Source organism: Perna viridis, chromosome 3, assembly GCF_037379345.1.
Source record: "Perna viridis isolate PV_CMFRI_1.1 ecotype Kerala chromosome 3, ASM3737934v1, whole genome shotgun sequence".
NCBI classification, from domain to species: Eukaryota; Metazoa; Mollusca; class Bivalvia; order Mytilida; family Mytilidae; genus Perna; species Perna viridis.
Genome location: NC_142447.1, coordinates 33,657,335 through 33,677,744, shown reverse-complemented (window position 1 = coordinate 33,677,744; position 20,410 = coordinate 33,657,335). Strand labels below are relative to the sequence as shown.

Here is a 20,410-nt window from a genome sequence, read left to right as displayed (position 1 = left end):
AAAATCCTTAATTAATACCCACCTAAATGGCTTCAAACGTCCTGTCCAAATGAATAAAAAAAATATTTAAATGTAGCACTAATGAGTTGTAAATGTTCCAATTTTTTCCCATTTTTCAAAAGTTTTTCCTACTACATCTTTCAGGAAGAAAATCCAAGCAATCAGGAAACAAAATATCTAAAGTAAACTGTCATTTTGAGAAATTTTACAAGATTTAAAAAATTTTTCCTCAGTCTCTTAAATAAATGGTCTTCTGCAGTGTGATTTTTAGTTCTTGTTAGCTATCACTTTACCCTTCAAACTGTGCTAGTGTTAACACAACAGTTTCCTGCAGTCTGATATCTGGTTCTTGGAAGCTATTACTTTACTTGCCAAAATGTGCTAGTTTTAACATGACAGTCTCATGCAGTCTGAAATATGGTTCTAATAAGCTATTACTTTACCTCCAAAACTGTGCTAATGTTAAGACAACAGACTCCTGTAGTCTAATATTTAGTTCTTGTAAGCTATGACTTTACCTCCCAAACCATGCTAGCGTTAACATGACAGTCTCCTGCAGACTGATATATGGTTTTTGTTAGCTATCAGTTTACTTGCCAAAACTGTGCTAGTGTTAACACAATAGTCTCCTGCAGATTGATATATGGTTTTTGTTAGAGATCACTTTACCTGCCAAACTGTGCTAGTGTTAACACAATAGTCTCCTGCAGTCTGATATTCTGTTCATTGACAGCTTCAAGATGTGCCTCCTTCAGTTTGTTAACAATCCGCTGGTTTGTTTCATTGCAGTTTTCTCCTGCCAGGTATGGCACAACTTTACTGAAAAAAAAAACAAGTACTGTATGTGAGATAAGGATACCATCGCCCAAAATACACATATATGTATATACTTGAATGTCTATCAGTATAAAATTGTACAATTTGGAATTTTTTGGATATGTGTATATTTCATTATTTATGTTTAAATATCAAAACTGTATAGTTATTTACTAGTTGTTGATTGGGCACCAGAAATAGTCCACCATTATAGTTGTGGGAGGCTTAGCCCTCTATAAAACCTTGTTCTACTGGAAATGCCAGTACCAAGTCAAGACCATTGTGGTGTTGTTCAACTTTCCTGTTTTTGTCTAGATATTACCATTTGTTATAAGGACTTTTCTTTTAGACTCTTCCTTTTGACTTTGTCTGAAGTTTACCAGTGGGGTAGTTAGTTATTACCCTTTACAGGGGATTCCTATATATCAGGCCAGGGGTATGAAAAATTTCCAACTTAGTCAGGAGTTGATACGATAAAGCTTTCTAACTCCACTGCCTTTAATCAAAACCTTCCTTTCATGTAATGGAAATTTGTGATACAATTTCATAGAGATCTATACACTTTAACATATTCTACTTCTGGCAACCAGATAAATGCTTGTTTATGGCTCTATCAGTCCTAAATTCCAAAAAGAAGTCAGGTAATTACCCCAAAAACAATGGTGCCATCCCTTTATGTAAAAAACAAAATTTAAGACTTGCTAAATGCTATTTGATAAGTTTAATATGAAGCACATTTTTTTCTTTTAAAATTTGCCTCATCAAATATGAATAAACAAACCTGAAACAAACTCTCATGTTATAATCTTTATCTACAATGACATTTAAAGCTGTATCAACCATGTTGACAATAGTGGAACTTTTGGCTCTTACTCCAATATGACCAAATATCCTCTTCAAGTTCTCAATTGCGTCTACAAAATTAAACAGCATCAACAAATGGCTGTAATATTGCAAATTAATGAAATCTTGCATCCATGTCTCCTGTAATCTTAATCTCTTTGATATTCACTTTACTAAATTATTATCATAAAAGTAAATAAATACAGTCAAACATCGGTAGCTTGAACTCCAAGGGACAACTGAAATGTGTTCAAGTTATCGGCAGTTTGAGAAATTGAAGTTCATCGAAATTATTTTTCGTTGCCAGTCAGAGTTTGACTTTAATGTTAGAAATTGCTTACATCCTACAAAGTTTTGTTAGTTCATGGATCTTTTTCATTCGCTTTAGGAAGATTATCTTGACTTGCGGACATTAAAAATTCTGTGTTTGCTTTTAAAAAATGTTCAGAGTTCAAGTTCCTTAGTCAATAATTTGTTTTCATCTGATTTTCTTTGATGCTTTCATCATGCCGAGTTTGGAACATTCTCGAACTTCCATCAGTACTATGTTAAGATCAAAACTATCTAATTAGTGATGACTTCAATTTTACCTGTAATTAACTAAAATGAAACTGATTAATGATAGGGTTTCAGTTTTCACACCTTTTATTACCCAAGCTGACAAAATGGCTCACGAGTTCGAGTTAGTGAGGTTTATTCTTTAAGATTTATTACTGAACGGACCAACCAGTCAGTTCGAGAAATCCAAAGTTATTTATATTGATCATATAGGGAAAAATTTTGGTACTTTGAATTGTGTCCGAGAAATCCTGGGTGTTTGAGCCATCCAAGTTCAAGTAAGCGAAGTCAGACTGCAATGTAAAGCATGTTATCTTCTGATTGAGCAAATATTTGAGTGAGTATGTAACCTTTACATTTGACGTTTGAATCTAAAAATCATCAAATTCTTAAAATTCATAATTCAAAATCTCCTAAATATGTTTATTCTTCTCTTTATATTGGGGTTTAGAATTGTAATAATGCAAGCAAAGATAATTAACTTATACAGTGAAACTTCTCCAAACCACACCCTCAAACAAGAGGCTCCCAGAAGCCAGAATCGCTCACCTGATTAAATATTTGCCTTTCAAAGGCAATAACTCTAACAATGAGTTGTCCGACAATTTTGACTCAAGAAAACTTTGGTAGAACTTATCATAAGGATCATTTCATAAATTGAAAGTTTCTTTCTATCTATTATAGTTTTAAAGATTTTGGCTGAAAACTGCTAAAACATCATTTTTCACCTTTCAAGGGCTATAACTCTAACAAGTAGTTTTCCATCAAGTTTGATCCTAGCAGATTTTTGTAGGCCTTTTTATAAGGATCATTTCAGCAATTGAAAGAATTTGGCTAAACCTAATGGTTTTGGAGATATATGTAAAAAACTACTGTCTGACCCATATTTTCTTATTTTAGTTAGGCAGCCATGTTATTAGACGGATCATAAATCCCGACATCAGTTCTATGCAGGATGCCCCAAGCAACATTCATACCAAGTTGGTTCCAATTGGTCAGGTAGTGTCAGAGGATAAGAGTTTTGAAAGAAATAACATTAAAAATAGCAAAAAAATGTTGAAAAAGGGCAATAACTCCAACATGGCTAACCAGATTAAATGAAAATTTGACTGCAGATAGATCTCATCATGCTGAACACTTTTACCCGCATCAGAATTTAGCTAAACCTAATGGTTTGGCGATATATGGGAAAAACTACTGTCTGACCCCTATGTTCTATTTTTAGAAACAACTGCCAAGATTTTAGATGGATCAAAAATCCCCATAAGAGTTCTATGCAGGATTTCCCAAGAAACATTCATACCAAGTTTGGTTCCAATTGGTCAAGTAGTGCCAGAGAAGAAGAGTTTTGAAAAATTGTTAACAATCACGACAACGACAGAAGATGAGGGACGACTATGGACGCCAAGTGATGGCAATAGCTCACATGGCGTTCGGCAAGATGAGCTAAAAAAGGCCAAAAGATTTGAATTGGCATCAAACATGTCTCGACCAGCAAACTGGCAACACGTAGGGTTATAAAACACAGAAAAGGAGACGACTTTCTGAATGCATTGCTATTTTTCACACGACTGACCAACCCTATAAACCCGTCATTGCCTCTTGTCCCAGAGGTGGCTGGTTTGGAGAGGCTTCATTGTACAACTAAATTTCTGAATACAAACCTATCACAAAACCACGGTTAACCAAACACTTGTCAATACTGAACCAATTTCAAAGTTCAAAAGGAGTGTGGTTTAGACAGATTTCACGGTACTATTATGTCAAAATGAGAAAATATCTGACTATGACTAAACAGAAAATAGTGATAACTTACTTTTCTTGATGACTCTATTTGGACAAGACAGTAATTTCAAGTATGGGACAAACATGTTAGGATCCACTAGATTCGGTCTACTCTTTGATACATTATTCTGTTGATCATCTACAAAAAAAAGCTTCTCTGCTTAGTGATAACGTAACAAGGTATCGCAAAAGTGGATGAATGTTAATAGAACTTCATAGTTTTAGACCAAATAACAAAGACAAATAATTATTTGTTTCTTTTATAATTCTAACTTTTAAAAAATACAGTAAAATGAATAAATGAACAACTAGATATTGGTATTAATACAAAGCACATGATCTCAATTCAATAATAAATTATTAAAAAAAATAGATATCTGAAATACCTTTTAGATTATCACATGGCAAACACTGAATTTCAAATGAATCTGACAATGGTTTGGTCAATTCTGCAGTGTGACTTCTAAAAGAAAGAAAACATTGCTTTAAAGATGACCATTAAGACAACTGTCAACAATTGTGAACTATGTGATAGCTAGATGGTGCTCTCCTGGTGTATTTTGATCAGAAAGGTGGGATTGTCGTTTCATGTTTTTTTTTTTCAATACTTCAGTTTTAACAACATTCAATTATCACTGGTTGTAATGCCCATGCAATTAAACTGGTCATTACACCTATTCTGGGAGAACCTTCTTGAAAAAAAATGTCATTGAATTTGATTGACAGGTAGTTGTTACTTACCTAAGAACGACTTTCCTGCACACCACACAAGCCAGAATACCAATAACTTTGGCTAAGGATAGCTGTACTTCTTCATTTTTATCATCTACACAAGGACTGAAATAGTATGTATTCATAATCATAGAAACAAAATTGTCATCAGCCAATTAAATCAAACCAGAAATACTGTCAGCAAGCAATATTATCATACACTATACTTTGACATTAATTATGTGAAACCCTGAAGTTTTATTATCTCCCCTTGGAGAAATCCAACAATTATATTCCTTTACATAAATCTCCACATGAAACCTAATCTTCACAAAAAAATTCATCAAATTTCATTAAGAGATTAGAAAGACTTGGGGCTTCAAGATGTTAACATGTAAAAACCATAAGTTGTAATACATGTATCTCTCTATGAACGCATCTCAATCATCTACATATCATCAAGTGGTTTAAAAGATACACTTACAGATGAAAGGATAGGAAGACAGAATGAATACACCCAATGTTTGTGGGAGGTATAATCATAGCAACAATTTGTATTCAGTTGAAAAAAAATGACAGACTTATACATGTATAAGTATCAATGCTGCTTCCCTGGCCTTCAGGGTCAAAAAGACTAGCATCAAGCTTCAAAATGAGGGCTATGACAATGCAGGAAAGCCTGATTCTACAATACCTGATAAGATCATGCATGAGATGATTAGCATTAGGCCCCAGGTGTAACAGCAGAGTAGGGAAAGACTCAACAGCCGCCTGTCTAAGTTTCCATTCAGAATCACCCTAAAAATAGTCAGCAATGCAGTCAATATTGAAATAATATTCCTCATTTTAACAAATAATTCAACACTGTCAATGTCTTTTTTTTTAAATCAGTATGGTATTGAATACCAGTCCAAATAAAATTCAGATACTGCCTATGATAGAGATTCATGGTGTAGAAAAATCTACCAAAATATACAATGCTTTTTAGTCTAGATTTTTATGAAACCATTATAGATCACATAACTAGTAGTAGTTTTTCATTTGGGGTTGTGCTTTTAAAAAAATTATATAAAATTTATATAGATTGTACATGAAATTAGCACTTTGCAAGAGTTATTGTTCTTGATTTGGTTGACTTTAGTGAGAGATTAAAGTGTAATTTGCTCAGTAGAACAGATGTAAATACAGAAAGGACTATGGTCACATTAAAGTATAGAATATGTAGACCAAAAAAGCATCGCCTGATCCATGGGTCTTTCTACACCATGAATCATCTTACCATAGGCAGTATCTGAATTTTATATGGACTGATACTTAATAGTATAACATGTTATCTATTCAACATTTGCCAAGCAAAGAAAACAAACTCAATTAATGAGTGTATTTCAAGTAAATGAAACCTAACACCTAATAAAACCCCTTTTAATAAAAGTATCTAAGCATACTCACAAAAGCTTGTCTGTAAACATGTATTCTCCATTTTGGTGAACAGTCTTTAGGAAAATGAGCAAGACCTTCTAAAAGTCGGCACTTCACAATTAAATCTAGGACATAAACAAAATTTCCATCCAATCCATATCAAGATAAATACATTGGAATGTTCATCTTTCCATTTTCTTCATTTTTCATCTAGATCTACTTCTATGGATTTTTTTAAAGACTCACAGTTTTTGTGTCAATTTCAATTCTTTGTAAATAAACCTACCTCACCAAAGGTTATATTGTAAGAATAAAATACGTTTTTAAAGTTTGAAAATAACAAAATAAATCACTTCTAAATTCTAAATCATTATGTCATCAATAACTTATAAATATATTGACATACCTATCTTCACAGCCATCTGTTCAGCCAATTTAGCTATTTCTTTAGAATTATCTGGTTTTAAGTCCATCCATGAGTGGTCATTCTAAATAAAAATAATTCACATTCATATTTAAACAACATTCAGGCTATATAAGGGCTGAATATTTTGCTTTTACCTGAACCTAATTTGCAAATGAGTCAATCAAGGGTTGTTCAATGACACCAATATTGCCAGGAATAATATTGCTCATCAATTTATGATTTTACTGAATCACCAATGATAGAGAAATAAAAGTCAAACATTCAGAATCAAAGGGGACATTAAGTGATACCTTGCTATTTTGTGGGAGAACAGAAATATGCACATCAACAGGGATTCAATTAAACAGTGGTCTGAGATCTAGGACTCTCAATATCTTGTCTACAACCTTTGAAATTCCATTTACTCAGGTCTGAGACTTTCAACAGTTTTCATTGACACTTTACAGAGGATTTTTCAGATTACTTAAGTGGACCATTGATTTGAAACTTGAAAAAATTCAGGACCTTCAACTCTTGAAAGTAAATTTGGTCCTCTGATCAAAAATCAAATACAAACCAATGAGAATAGGACATCTTGTCTAAACAATATTTGTTGTGAACTCTAATAGTCTGATTTTGACATTATCCCAGAGACCAATTACACTAAGGATGGCAAAGGAATGGCATATTCACAAATAAAAGGAAGAGATAAAATGAATGAAAATTGGACCAAACATAGTTTAAGAAATTTAATGTCTAAATAAAACTTTACTTTACTTACAGGTAACCAAGGTATTGACAGAATCCACAGAAATGTTATCAGAATCTCTCCATCTATTTGGAAGTGATCTGAAAATTACAACCAAACATATACTTTTTTGGAGCAAAATTTCAAATTAAACTCTTTGATTACTGAAAATGAATGGTAAGTCTCAAGAGCAACTCAAAGTTGATGTAAATTGTAAATACAAAATAACTGAGGGTGAAAAAGATATTACATAGTACTATGAATGTAGGTAAACAATCTGTTATTTATCTTTAGGCTGACAATGTTACCATAATGGAATGTTAAATAGAGAATTCATTCACCAAAAAGATAAAGATAACTATTTCTTAATTTAGAGATAAGGATATTCATATTATTAAACATATGAGATTTTTCTCAATATGGAGAAAAACATATTCAAATATTTTGCCATGCTAGATATTCATGGGCAAGATAAAAACATGCAACGTTTGTAAGGTCACAATAAAATGTTTTATGGCATCCTGCAAAATACAAAGGAATTTGGGCATTTGAAATAGGTGTACTGATCACAAAATTTAATTTAAAAAGGGAGAAAAGAATCAAACACAAAAACATGAAATCTTAGACATTCTTGGCAGAGCCTTGTTAGAGAACTAGAATCTTACACTTGGGTGCCTAAGATTTCTTTGTCTTGCATTCTCAGCGGTGTTGGATTATTAATTTCTCACTCAATGGTGAGATTTACTTTGACGTCCTGTGAATACACATAAGCAACAAACAGGAGTCTGAGTAAACATACTTATCACATAGTTGATGCTTAAGGTGAGTAAAAGAAAAAAAACACTGCAAGAAAATACAAGACTAAGAAAACTCAGAATTATCTCTTAAATAAAAGTTTAATGTTCTGAAAGTTGATGGAGCCCTGTTAAAGATTTAATAATTTATTGGGGTTAGATTGTACTCATTTACACATGGGCTGGGTCTGGGTCTTTATTGTCTATTATTCCATACCATGCTGGGTAAAAAATACAAATAAAAAGGCCAACCTGTGGGTAAATCAGTACAATAACATAAGTAACATGAAGAATTTCTATTTTTATATGATAAACAAGAGGCTCCCAGGACCCTGAATCGCTCACCATGTTATATTTTGCCTTTCAAGGGCAATAACTCTAACAAGAAATTGTCTGACAATTTTGACTCCACAAAGACTTTGGTAGGACTTATCATGAGGATCATTTCATCAATTGGAAGTTTCATTCAATCTATAATAGTTTACAAGATACTGACTGAAATTTTTTGCCTTTCAAGGGCAATAACTCTTATATGAAGTCGTCTGACAACTTTGATCTCTGAAGACTTTTGTAGGCCTTATAATAAGAATCATTTCAGCAATTGAAAGTTTCATTCTATCTATCATAGTTTTCAAAATACAGGCTGTCAACTGAACAAAAAAATGTATTTTTTCACCTCTCAAGGGCAATAACCCTTACATGGAGTTGTTTGACAACTTTGATTCCAGGAAGACTTTTGTAGGCCTTATAATAAGGATATTTCAGCAACTGAAAAATATTGGCCAAACCTAATGGTTTTGGAAATACATTATATTGTATATGCAAAAAACTACTGTACGACTCCTATGTCCTATTTTTAGTAAAGGTGGCCATGTTTTTTAACCAATCAAAAATCCAAACAGTAATTCTCTTAAGGATACCCTAAAAAACAAAAGTACCAACTTTCATTGAATTCTTTATAGTAGTTTTTGAGAAGAAGATTTTTTAAATTAATAACAACAAAAACAGCAAAAAATGTCTAAAAAGGGAAATAACTCCAACATGGGTCAACAGATTTTCACCAAAACTTGACCACAGCTAGATCTCATCATGCTGAATACCTTTACCCCCACGTCAGAATTCGACTAAACCTAACGGTTTTGGAGATATATGCAAAAATCTGATGTCTGACCCCTATTATCTATTATTAGTTACGGTGGCCATGTTTTTAACCGATTAAAAATCCAATCCATCATCTTGTGCAGAATACTCTAAGGAACAATCATTAAAAGTTTCATGCAAATCTATGCAGTAGTTTCAGAGGTGAAGATGTTTGAAAAATTGTTAATGACGACAATGACGATGGACGCCAAGTGATGGCAATAGCTCACATGGCCTATGGCCAGGTGAGCTAAAAAGACTATTTCTAGACTTGAATGGGCGAGGAATATATATATCAGATAATATATCCTTTCTCATTTATAAGACATTATTTTAGTTTTTAAAGTATTACCCTTGGTTATATGAGTTGACTCTGTATGAATTTTTCTAACATTTGTGAATCCATTGAATATCAAAGATACACTTGCCGTATTTTTCGGACTATAAGTGGATGTGGAGTGTAAGTTAAATTGCCTGATTTTGACCAAAATTGACGGAAAAAAACATAGATAAGTCGAATTTGCCACATAAGTTGAGGGTCAGATGTATGCCTTTATATCGTAGGTGTCAGTGGAGATCCAAGTTGAGCGGTTTGTTTTTTCACAGCATATTATTCCAACGATGTTACGTTGTATAGTATTTCTGAATTGAATTCATATTTGTATATTTGTTAAAGTGTACTTTGTCTGCGAGTTCAACTTTTTTTTATTCAACTGCCTGACAACTGTTCTGAAACCTGAGATCATCAGGTGTACAAAATCATAAACATGTCAAGCGTGGACACTCAAGTGTGAAATTAGCGAGAAATAAGCTTGATGAATAGGTCATAATTACGAGTGGTAATTAATAAACAATATTACCTGGTATTTGGAAATACAATATAAAAAATTGTTACCTTTAAATGTGGTTGCAATTAGCCATTTAGATAACACTTAAACTGATTATAAATTGAGCCACATGTGAATGTGTTACAACATACCATAAATGGGTATAAATTTGCATATCAAAGGACTGATAACTCTGGAACACTCAATAACTTATGTCTTACAAGTAAAAAAGTTTTGTTAACATATCTTCTAGAGTTTATTTTTATATTTTAAAGGTTTTAAAATTTTTGTTAACATCGTCATATTCATTCATAAAGGATAGCAGCACTGATCAATAATTTTCAAGATCGATTGCCAGTTTGACTGTTTGAGTGACAGCTTTCGTTGTTTGTAGATTGCCCAAAATTTTGAAAGCAAGCAATCAAAACTGAAAGAAACAAATCTAATGAAATGCATTGTAGAGGAACATTTTTTTCTTGAAAAATCCTAATATAAGTCAAATAGGATGATACCTTCCGGAAAAAAAAATATCGACTTATAGTCCGAAAAATACAGTAGGCAGAAGTCACATATCATATGTTCCTGAGAAACCCTATAGTTAATAGAACTTCAAGAAAAACATGATAAAGTTTTTAAAACATACCAAAATCTTTTAGTCTTAAAAAGTTTGAACAAATGTTCACAATGTTGTTCAGACATGAAGAAACAGATGACTGTTGCCATCGGTTACAGCGTAGAATAATTGTCTGGATACATGTTCCAACTATCTGCTGTATGACTGATCTAGGAATCCACCAATCAAGAGAAAGCATATCTTCCGTAATCAGGTATCTGTTAAAAAAAATCATAAAGTTAATTTTTAAACATGAATATTGTGAGACTATGATCAATAAAAGCAAGTTTCACATCGACAGATCCTTCACCATAATAAATCATAAAATCATACGATTTTCGTAGTTCCTATTATGTTAAGTCAGTATTAAACATCAAGCTTTAATTAAAAAAGGACAGGTGTGTATTTCAAAAAACCAAAGATAAAAAATGAAATTGCAAACCTGAAATTCCTTCCAGAACTGCCCTGACATACACATACATGGAAACAACTAAGTATTGTTTCCAGTCCAACTTGAATTCCTTCTAACTTATGTACAGCATCTTCCTGAAAATAAATGTATGTTTTCTTTTTACATCTCTTTTCTGCCATATACTCAATTAATAAAGAAAAAAACATACTAAATTTTGCAAATCATAACTTAGAATATAAAAATTGATGTAAAAGATTTTATTTTCTTGTAACGCATAATACCAACATATTTACTTCATTGAACAGAGAAAGCCACGAACAACTTAACATGATAAAACAAGTAAAAATATACATGTAAAAAAGAACCAATCATAAAGACATCTTTAATAAATTGGTCCCACTGTACACAAATTCCTCACCTTTTTTTTGTATAAAGGTTCCATGCTTATCTTGTTAAGTTTCATTTGTTTATTTTTCAGTACTTTTTTATTTTTGTGTAATCATAAAATGCTTGTGGTTGAAAATGTTGTACACAAATTGATAAAGAATACCTCTGTGATATACTTGTCAACTTGTCCAACCAAACTTTCAACCTTAACACATATTAACTTCAATGTTTTTGTCTTTCTACTTCTCTTGACCTTGTCATCCATATCCAATTTCCTGGCAAAAAATAATCAGATCAACTTAATGATGTTCATTATTTGATATGACAGACCTGGATTTCCTAACCTACAAGAAATTGCTTTATAAAAGTTGTCCAGCAAATCTGGTAAAGGGCATTCTGATTAAGAAACAGGAATTTCTTTTTAATTTTTAACCAAAAACTGATTTAATAGTTTCATTTTTCAAGGGAGAATGATATTCGTTATTGTAAATACTAGTAGCCAAGAGAGTAATGCATTCTAGTGTAATTTTTCATTAATATGGAACACACAGTACAAAAAAGGTAAAAATGGGTCAAAGACAGAAATTGCCAAATTTTCTTAATCAGGAAGTAGATGTCTGATAGGTCTGAAATCAAATCCCATGATATGTGACTTATACCTGATGCTGGATACCAAATATCAATACTGCACTTAGTAGTTGCAAAGAAAAATGTTACGAAAATTAATTTCCCGGCCCATCTGGCCAAACAAAATTCACCATACTATAACCCAATTTTCACCATGTGAAATTCAGCCAAAAAGTAAATCAGATAATCTATCTTTCACCTATTGTCTATTTCAATAACAGTATAAGTTTTAAGAGTTAAAAAACAGACAGACTAAAAAGCAAATTTTGTGATGTTAAGAAAATGTAACAACAATTAACCTTTTTCTCTTTGACAGTGTCAATGTAGATTTGTTGGTCCCATGCATGGAAGTCAAATCATCTTCTGTACTGGCATCTGGTGAAACTCTTTTTGCACTCATCTCACTCAGAGCTAACTTCACAAGTGGAGCAACTAAATACTGAGAAAAAAAACAGACTTAAAGATATTTTATAAATTATACAAATTTAGTCCAAACCAAACATAAAGTACAAATGAAGAAACTGTAGCTTTATACAAAAATCAATATTATACATTAACATTATGAAAACTAAATATGAAAATATATTTTGTCACGAAAAAGTAACCATGAGATTGTTTAAAGGATAATTAATTGTGAAGAGTGAATAACCAAAATATGATTACAAGTGATGAAGAACACACAGACTCAGTGAATGTGACCTGTTATATGAATAAGTAAAATCATCTAGTGTTTTTGGCATGAATGGTCATATTTTGTTTTTCTAAACTACTAATTGATATTTCTTTTTATTGCATTTGTATATCAATTTTTTTTTAATTTCTGATTTTTCAGTCTTTAGTTACTATTTCAAACAATTGCAAAATGTTAGAATGGAGAATGAATAATCTGAACCACAACAGATGTCAAATAATATGAATGTCACAACAGCAGAAGAGCCACAAAGTTTACATTTTGACAAAGTATGGGAGCAAAATCAAAACTCCAAATTTATAACACTGAGATTGTTTGATAAATCAATGATATCTATATTACAATGCAGCTTAATTCATATCAAAATAGGTATATTTGAGGTTAGAACCTATACATGTGTAAGTTAAGATTTTTAACATTAATATGAACATTAAACAAATAATACCTGACAATTATCAGTAGTAGTACCCAACATCTTAATTAGGGTCGACGTTAAGGACTCTACACTAGGCTTAATAACTGCTCCTTGTAGCAATGCTGGGCTGAGTTTACTGATACAATGCACCAGTAACATCATCATGGCTACCTTAAGGTTTATTGTGGCCAGTCTACTGAGTTGGTAGGTAACTAATGTCATAGTCAGCTGGGTAAGGATATTTTGTGTATGGGGAAGGGTGAAATGATTCATGTTGTAATCTTTCTCATCAGCTTTTATTATGGTCTGTATAACTTTACTTGTTAACTCCTCTAATTCGGTCACTTCACTGGTATAAAAAGTATATTAATATATTGTAAATAAGAAAACAAGTTTCAAGCAAAAATGCAGTGTATGTTTCATATAAGTTCACAGCCAAACTCATGATAATCACATATAATTAATTATCATATGAATCGAACGTGATATGATTAATATATGTAACAGTTCACATATGATTATCATATGATTATCACATGCTAATAATGTTTTTAATGAACATATGATAATCATGTGTAAGCAAGCCTGAAATATTAACATATAAGAATCGTCAGTTATATGATAATCATATGAATCAAGCAACATATGATTGTCATATGTGCCATTTTTGGCTGTGTATTTAGTGAAAACGTATTCCAAGGTGTATGATATAGTTACCAAAACTTCCACTAAAACCTAAACCTTGGATGTGGTAGAGAAGTTGACAAAGAAACAGAATGACCAATACAGTGAAACTTCTCCAAACCGTACCTCAGAAAACCAGTCTTCCCTTCGAACCGGCTGTTTTCAAAAGTCCCCACGATATACCTTAAAACCTGTGTGTTTGTCTTCAATTGACCGGCCACCCCCTAAAACCGTACATCAGCCAGTTTTTCACAGTTTTAGTTACATATTTCAAATAAAAACAACCTCACAATTCCGGCCGCCTGGTTATTGTTCACCTGTAATAAATGTATCAACAAAACTGTAAATGATTACGTAACATAATGTAATTAATAATTCATTCACTGAACAGTTTGCATTTCATCAGTGGACAGTAGTTTAAAATAACAAATTTAATCCATACATTACATTTTGTCACTGGTTGCGTGTTAATTGGTGTGTACACACGTCAGGCAATTGGGGTCATTTAATAGTATGATCTTTACGATCTTTTAACTGTCAATTAATGTCACCTGTACCCAAGCCAAAACAACATAGGGGTAAAATTATTAGACTTAGTTGATAGGTAATTTACGAAAACAATACAAATAGTTAATTACCATCCATGGCCCTTTGATATTTATTACATATTCTTTCATAACCATGAACATTATTATGTCGGCAGTACGGTTTGTAAAATGAAATCATTCATAAATGATGCAAGCTATGAAATGTAATAAAAGGCAAAAAGTTTTGAATCGGCATTAAACATGTCTCAACCAACAAATTGACAAGGTGTAGGGTTATAGAACAAATTAATGGAAACAGCTCTTAAAATACATTGCTATTTTTCACATAACCAGCCACCCCTATAAACCGGCCATTTTTTTCTTGTCCCAGTGGTAGCTGGTTTGGAGAAGTTTCACTGTATACTAAAAATCTTTATATGCTAACTTTGTTGATGCAGATGAAAAAAAAACTAAAATTCTCTTAATTATAGAACATTACCTTATATTGGCTCCATCACAGCCTGAACACAATAACTTTATCAGTGCAACTAAAACAGACAGGAAATACTTCAATATATCTAAGGTAGGTAACCCAGACTTTGTAATCAAAGTGTCAATCACTGCAAGTGATTCCTGCAAATAAGATTGACAGACAATGTGCATTTACATTATTTGTAGAATATAATGTTAAACACTCATGTACAAGTAACTGCATAAATAAATCTGAGAGCATTTAAGTCAACAGAACACAGATAAAGAAACAACATTTAAATGTCAAATCTTCATATAAAAAATTATTGAAACATTAAGTGATACCCTGCCACATATTGGTGAAAAAAGGGATGGCAAAATACTCAAAATGGCTTCACTTGAAAACTACATTTTGGATTTTGCTAAAATTAAGCTTAACCTGTATTTTTGGTACTCAAGTTCATTGACCTGTTCTCAAGTTATCTGGAAACCATCGTGGGACGAACAGACGGATGGACACGCAACTTTTGGAAGGTATCATATAATTACTTGTACTTTGAGTGGTGGGTATAAAAATCATACTAAATTCTGCATATCATAACTAAAAAGAATGTGTAGCACATGTTCAATTTAAAACAGGTATTTTAATTTCATGACATAAATAGATCTTGACATAAATTAGATACTTGTTTACTTGTCAATACTAAAAAAAATACTTGGCTTAAACTAAAATATTAAAAGATATGACCAAGTCTTATAATAATAACCAAAACAACATTTTCTATGAGAATTTAAGTAGCACTCCAGCTAAGGATCATGCAAAATGTGATTCATGGTTAAAAAGCCTACATATTTTTTATTTTTGATATTTTTTGTTTGAAATGTCAATAGTAAACAGAAATTAACATTCAGTTTTTCATATAACCCATGTTCTTAGGAGATAAAAATCATATAGAATGCAATGTAGATTTCAAAATTGAGGGAGATAACTCTCTAAATGACACTCAAATACAATAGAATCTATTGGTTTTTCAATGTTGATTATCTCTTAAGAGCAGGCAGATCTGATTGAATAATTACATATTTCACAATATAGACCCAAAAGACAACTTAATTACAAAAATAAAAATATGTAGCCCTTTTTGGGGTGTATCACATTTTTCAGAGTTTGCATGATTCTTACAAAGACTGCTACTTAATTCTTTCCAGGGTGCGAGAGATAGATTTTCAAAAGGAAAGCAATTAGAAAAGAACAGCAATTGATACCTTCTTTATAAGAAGATCTCCAAGTTCAACATGACAACACATTGCTCCCCATGTGACATCACACGTCTTTCTAGGAATTACAGAGGCTATATCACTGGAAGCTAGTTGTAAGATCTTACTGCAAAAAATTCCCCAGGATGTATACAGATGACTAATTGATAATGTAATAGAAAAAAAATGAAGATTTTAAAATTATAGCTATAAACATCATGTAATTCACAAAAAAACATAGTAAATGTATGGCACGTATTGAAGAACTGTAAAATCATAAATTTTTACAATGACAATAGAAGGAAAATCTAACAGATTTATAATAACAATTAATTAAACTCGTGGTACTTTGACATTGCATAAGTGGAATCTTTCTCAATATCGCTAAAAATAAAAACATAGGTTGATAAAAAAAAACTATATACTGGTACATGTAGCAATAAAAAGTACACTCAATAATGTCTGAATAACCATTTAATTAACTAACTTCATGAAAGTACGTCTATGTGATACCATAATTGACACTTTCTAATAGGAAGCACTATGGAGAAATCTCTAAACTGTAACTTTACTTACGTAGAATAAAAATTAAGCTTACTTACACAATGTTTAGTTGAAGACATTCACAGATCTTGACATCATTTACTAACAGTGTTAATGGAGTGGTAAATATCTTTGGTGTGTCTTCCTCTCTCTTAAAACATAAACATTAGTACATATAGAGAGCAAAATGACACCTCTATGGACTACAACAGAAAAAAATGTTTCCTCAAGTTAAAATCTTAATTCACATGCTACCCATTAAGGAAACAATCTAAGCCAGCACAAAGTGAGCTCAAGAGCAACATTTGTGTATGTGAAAATAACATTCTTGAGATGGTCCCCAGTATGAGTTATCAGCCAAACCGGATAGGGTTTGGCAGTCAGCAGAAACAGCCTAAATTGGGAAGTTCCGAAGCAAGAAAAAAAGAAATTGACACTTATCAGGATCAATAACGGAAGATAGATATGCATTCATTTTTATCATTGAAAATAATAACTTGTTTGCAGTGCATTCCTTTCCTTTTTTTATGCTTCATACAATACTCATGGATAAATCTAGGAAAACTTCATTCACTTACACATTTTTCTCAACTGTACTATTTGCTATTCAAAAACCTTACCTGCCTTGGCAAAACATAGCTCTGATCGTATAATTCAAATCAAAGCACAGTTTTTCTAAGATAGGAAAGGCAACCTTTTTTTATTTAAGCAAAGCTGTCAGCGGCATCAATTCAATGTGCATTTGTTTATGTCACAAATATTTCCGCCATCCACAAAAAACTATTATATTTCTAAAATTTGTACAAATTAAGAATAAGAGCAGCTAAAACTTAAAAGGATAGAGCTAGAGCTGTTTTTAAGCTTAAACATTGCATTCAGGAATGCTGAACCTCATTGCGCTCACATTGCCAGGCAATGCACATGCCTACATGATTTTACATTTTATTACCTGAATACATGTTACTACTGAATTTCAGAATAAAATTGTGAGACTAACTATCTTGTTTTGACCTGTAAATCTTCATGTAGCCTTTCAGAAAACATATGGCAGGAATTTAATACAAATTACCTTTTCTGGTGCCACTAGACTGGAATTCAGTGTAATCATATCAAAATCAAATCTAGTAATATCTACACTGTAGTGGTTGTTACTCTCATAAAGTCTATCATTAGCCTTCACTAGATCTGTTGTAGATATAAAGTTCATATGTATATATTAAACATAAATTACATTAAGCTTTAGGTCAGCATTCTGGTCTACCATTCAAGTTACACTATTCTCCAACTCAATCAGGTGAAGAAAAGTATTTGGGTATATGTGTTTACACTCACAAAATTAATCACCAATACAAATAAATACTTAAAGAATATCAGAAAGTTCAAATCAAACTAAACCTAGGTTTCTGACAGAACTATTTTGGTTAAAGTGATGAGGGCTAGGTAAATCACTGAAATGCATGTGTTCAAAGAACTAAAAAAGGTTTGAAATTGGACATTTAATTACATGCATTATATTCCAATATAACAAAGAACCCAAAGCATGCATTTTTGATGAAAGCAAATGCAGTATAATTTTGGACCTTCAGGCCTTTATATAAGCTGATTTGAAAATAGGGCCCAAAATTCAAAAGCTAAAAAACAATTGTGACTTGTGACTGTAAGTTAAACAATGTTGAAACTGGTCAAGAATTTATATATTCTTTTTTGTTTATGGTCCTATGAGGACTCTAATCCCTAAATAGTTACCCTAAATAATTACCTCCAAAATCAATCTTTTTTTTTTGTGGTACAATTTTGGTACAATATCATGGAAATCAAATGCATACACTTATAAATGTGAATACAGTAATGTCTGGAAGGCAAAACATGCTTTTTTTTTTTTCCTTTTTGGTCCCTAATTCCTTATGGTTAGGTCCATTACCCAAAAATTAGATCACAAACTTCTATTTGTGTAATGGAATCTTGTGGTACAGTTTTAAAGAGTTATCAATTATACTCAATTTCTTGTACTGAAACAAAAAAGACAACAAAGATGAAAAGTACAACATCACCATAACATTATCCAACTGCAAAAAAAAAGGAATAAAAATTGCCTTATCATTAATATACATGTATACTATTGAAGAAGTCTGCAAATCTTCTCTGATACCGTATTCTTCCGTGTATTACACGCATCTGTGTACTCCGCGCACCCCCTTCTTGGCAAGGGAGATCGGCGAAAAAAGTTAGTTTCCGTGTAAAACGCACACTAAGAAGCAAGGAAAAAGCACCAGCAGAAGACCACATTGATATGAAAGGATTCTGGGAAAATTCCCCGAAATGCGTATCTTTTCACCACTAATATTTTAAATAAAAGTATTTTATATGTTTCCCTGCATTTGCAAGCCATTTATTAATTAAAATAGTTTATAAATAGCGATGTATTGGATCTGAGTCGGCTGAAATGTTTACATTTCCTGTCCGAATACAAATCAGGTAATTCACTAAAACAATGGCGTCAAGTCCGACCATTTATAAAAAGATGTTTTAATTTGCCAAGTTGTGTATTGATAGCTGACATCTGGAAACAATTCATCATGCTGATTAAAGGATTAGCAATAATTGTTTCACCTTTTAAATTGATCTTTTGTTATTTGATAATTAAATGACAATGGGCCCGAGGACAGGTTGGCACTCCCCGTATTGTGTATTTAACGCTCCACCGCACACAGGTGAAGAAGTTATAATTAGACGACTTGATTTGAGAGATCAATAAGAAGCTAGTCGTGATTTTTTTTACAAACTGTGAAATGCAAGAAAACAGCATTGATGGATAAAACAACTATTAAATAGCAGTAAAACTTTATTTGTTTATTTCATATAAAATTGTTCTCAAAAATACAATGGCTCGATGTTGTCTTTAATTGATAACTTCGGTTCTGATTCCCGAAAATTATGGACCAGAAAATTATGTCTCAAAAAAAAAAATCTAGAAACTCATTGTTTTGGTGTATACTGCGCATCCCTCTTCTGGAGCAAAGAAAAAGTTGAAAAAAAGTGTGCGGTATACACTGAAGAATACGGTATTAGATTGAGAAAACCTTACAAAAATATTTCTTAATACATGTAGTAGTTGTGTGGTTATCATAATTTCAATCAGACTGTGATAAAATATATGCATTAATTGATACGTATCTATATGTAATTACCTGCAGAAATATGTATAATATATGTTAACATAGAACAGTAATAGTATCCATTTCTCCATTTAAGTAGAGTAAATATCTGTTGAATGATATCTATACACTTCTGGTGAATGACTTCACATTCTCTGTCACATAGAACCCTCAGAAGAATCACCATGAACCATTTGGAAAATTCTGTAAACAGTAAAATTTTACATTTTAATAAAATATTTCATGTGTAATAAGAGCTTCAACTGGCCCAGCATGACAGGCATATTGTTGACTTCGGTTGGGAAAGTTTTTGACACACTTTAACATAGGGACTTACAGTTCATTGTGGCCACAATAACTGGTTTGGACACAATAATGCACAAAAATTGAAATTCAATTTAAGTTGAAAGAAATTCTGCTTTCACATACTTAATGGTGCTCATCTAACACTGTTGCCATCGATCCCTACAACTCGAAAACCATAAAGAGATATCAGAAATTTGTTTTAACAACACAGACACAGTGTTTCATGAGGAATCTAATAATAAAAAAAAATAATAATTGGATCAAAAATTAAAAGG

General features: G+C 32.0%; 1 protein-coding gene across 2 annotated transcripts in view; it reads right to left on the bottom strand.

The window, feature by feature from the left end:
- LOC148621952 (serine/threonine-protein kinase ATR-like) overlaps positions 1–20,410 on the bottom strand; it is a 57,323-nt gene that overhangs the window by 32,532 nt on the left and 4,381 nt on the right. Inside the window, exons 5-23 of one of the 2 annotated variants that reach the window (XM_088571356.1) lie at positions 19,863–20,033; positions 17,744–17,859; positions 16,734–16,825; positions 16,141–16,258; positions 14,903–15,036; positions 13,223–13,541; positions 12,386–12,525; positions 11,623–11,734; positions 11,103–11,206; positions 10,691–10,878; positions 7,320–7,387; positions 6,539–6,620; positions 6,163–6,257; positions 5,408–5,511; positions 4,744–4,839; positions 4,389–4,465; positions 4,034–4,141; positions 1,598–1,730; positions 670–819 (exon numbers count right to left, since the gene is read on the bottom strand). In XM_088571356.1, the coding sequence (XP_088427482.1) occupies positions 670–819; positions 1,598–1,730; positions 4,034–4,141; positions 4,389–4,465; positions 4,744–4,839; positions 5,408–5,511; positions 6,163–6,257; positions 6,539–6,620; positions 7,320–7,387; positions 10,691–10,878; positions 11,103–11,206; positions 11,623–11,734; positions 12,386–12,525; positions 13,223–13,541; positions 14,903–15,036; positions 16,141–16,258; positions 16,734–16,825; positions 17,744–17,859; positions 19,863–20,033 (2,407 nt within the window). Of the gene's footprint in view, positions 1–669; positions 820–1,597; positions 1,731–4,033; positions 4,142–4,388; positions 4,466–4,743; positions 4,840–5,407; positions 5,512–6,162; positions 6,258–6,538; positions 6,621–7,319; positions 7,388–10,690; positions 10,879–11,102; positions 11,207–11,622; positions 11,735–12,385; positions 12,526–13,222; positions 13,542–14,902; positions 15,037–16,140; positions 16,292–16,733; positions 16,826–17,743; positions 17,860–19,862; positions 20,034–20,410 lie in introns of both variants that reach the window. The other variant, XM_088571355.1, reaches the window with a different exon arrangement.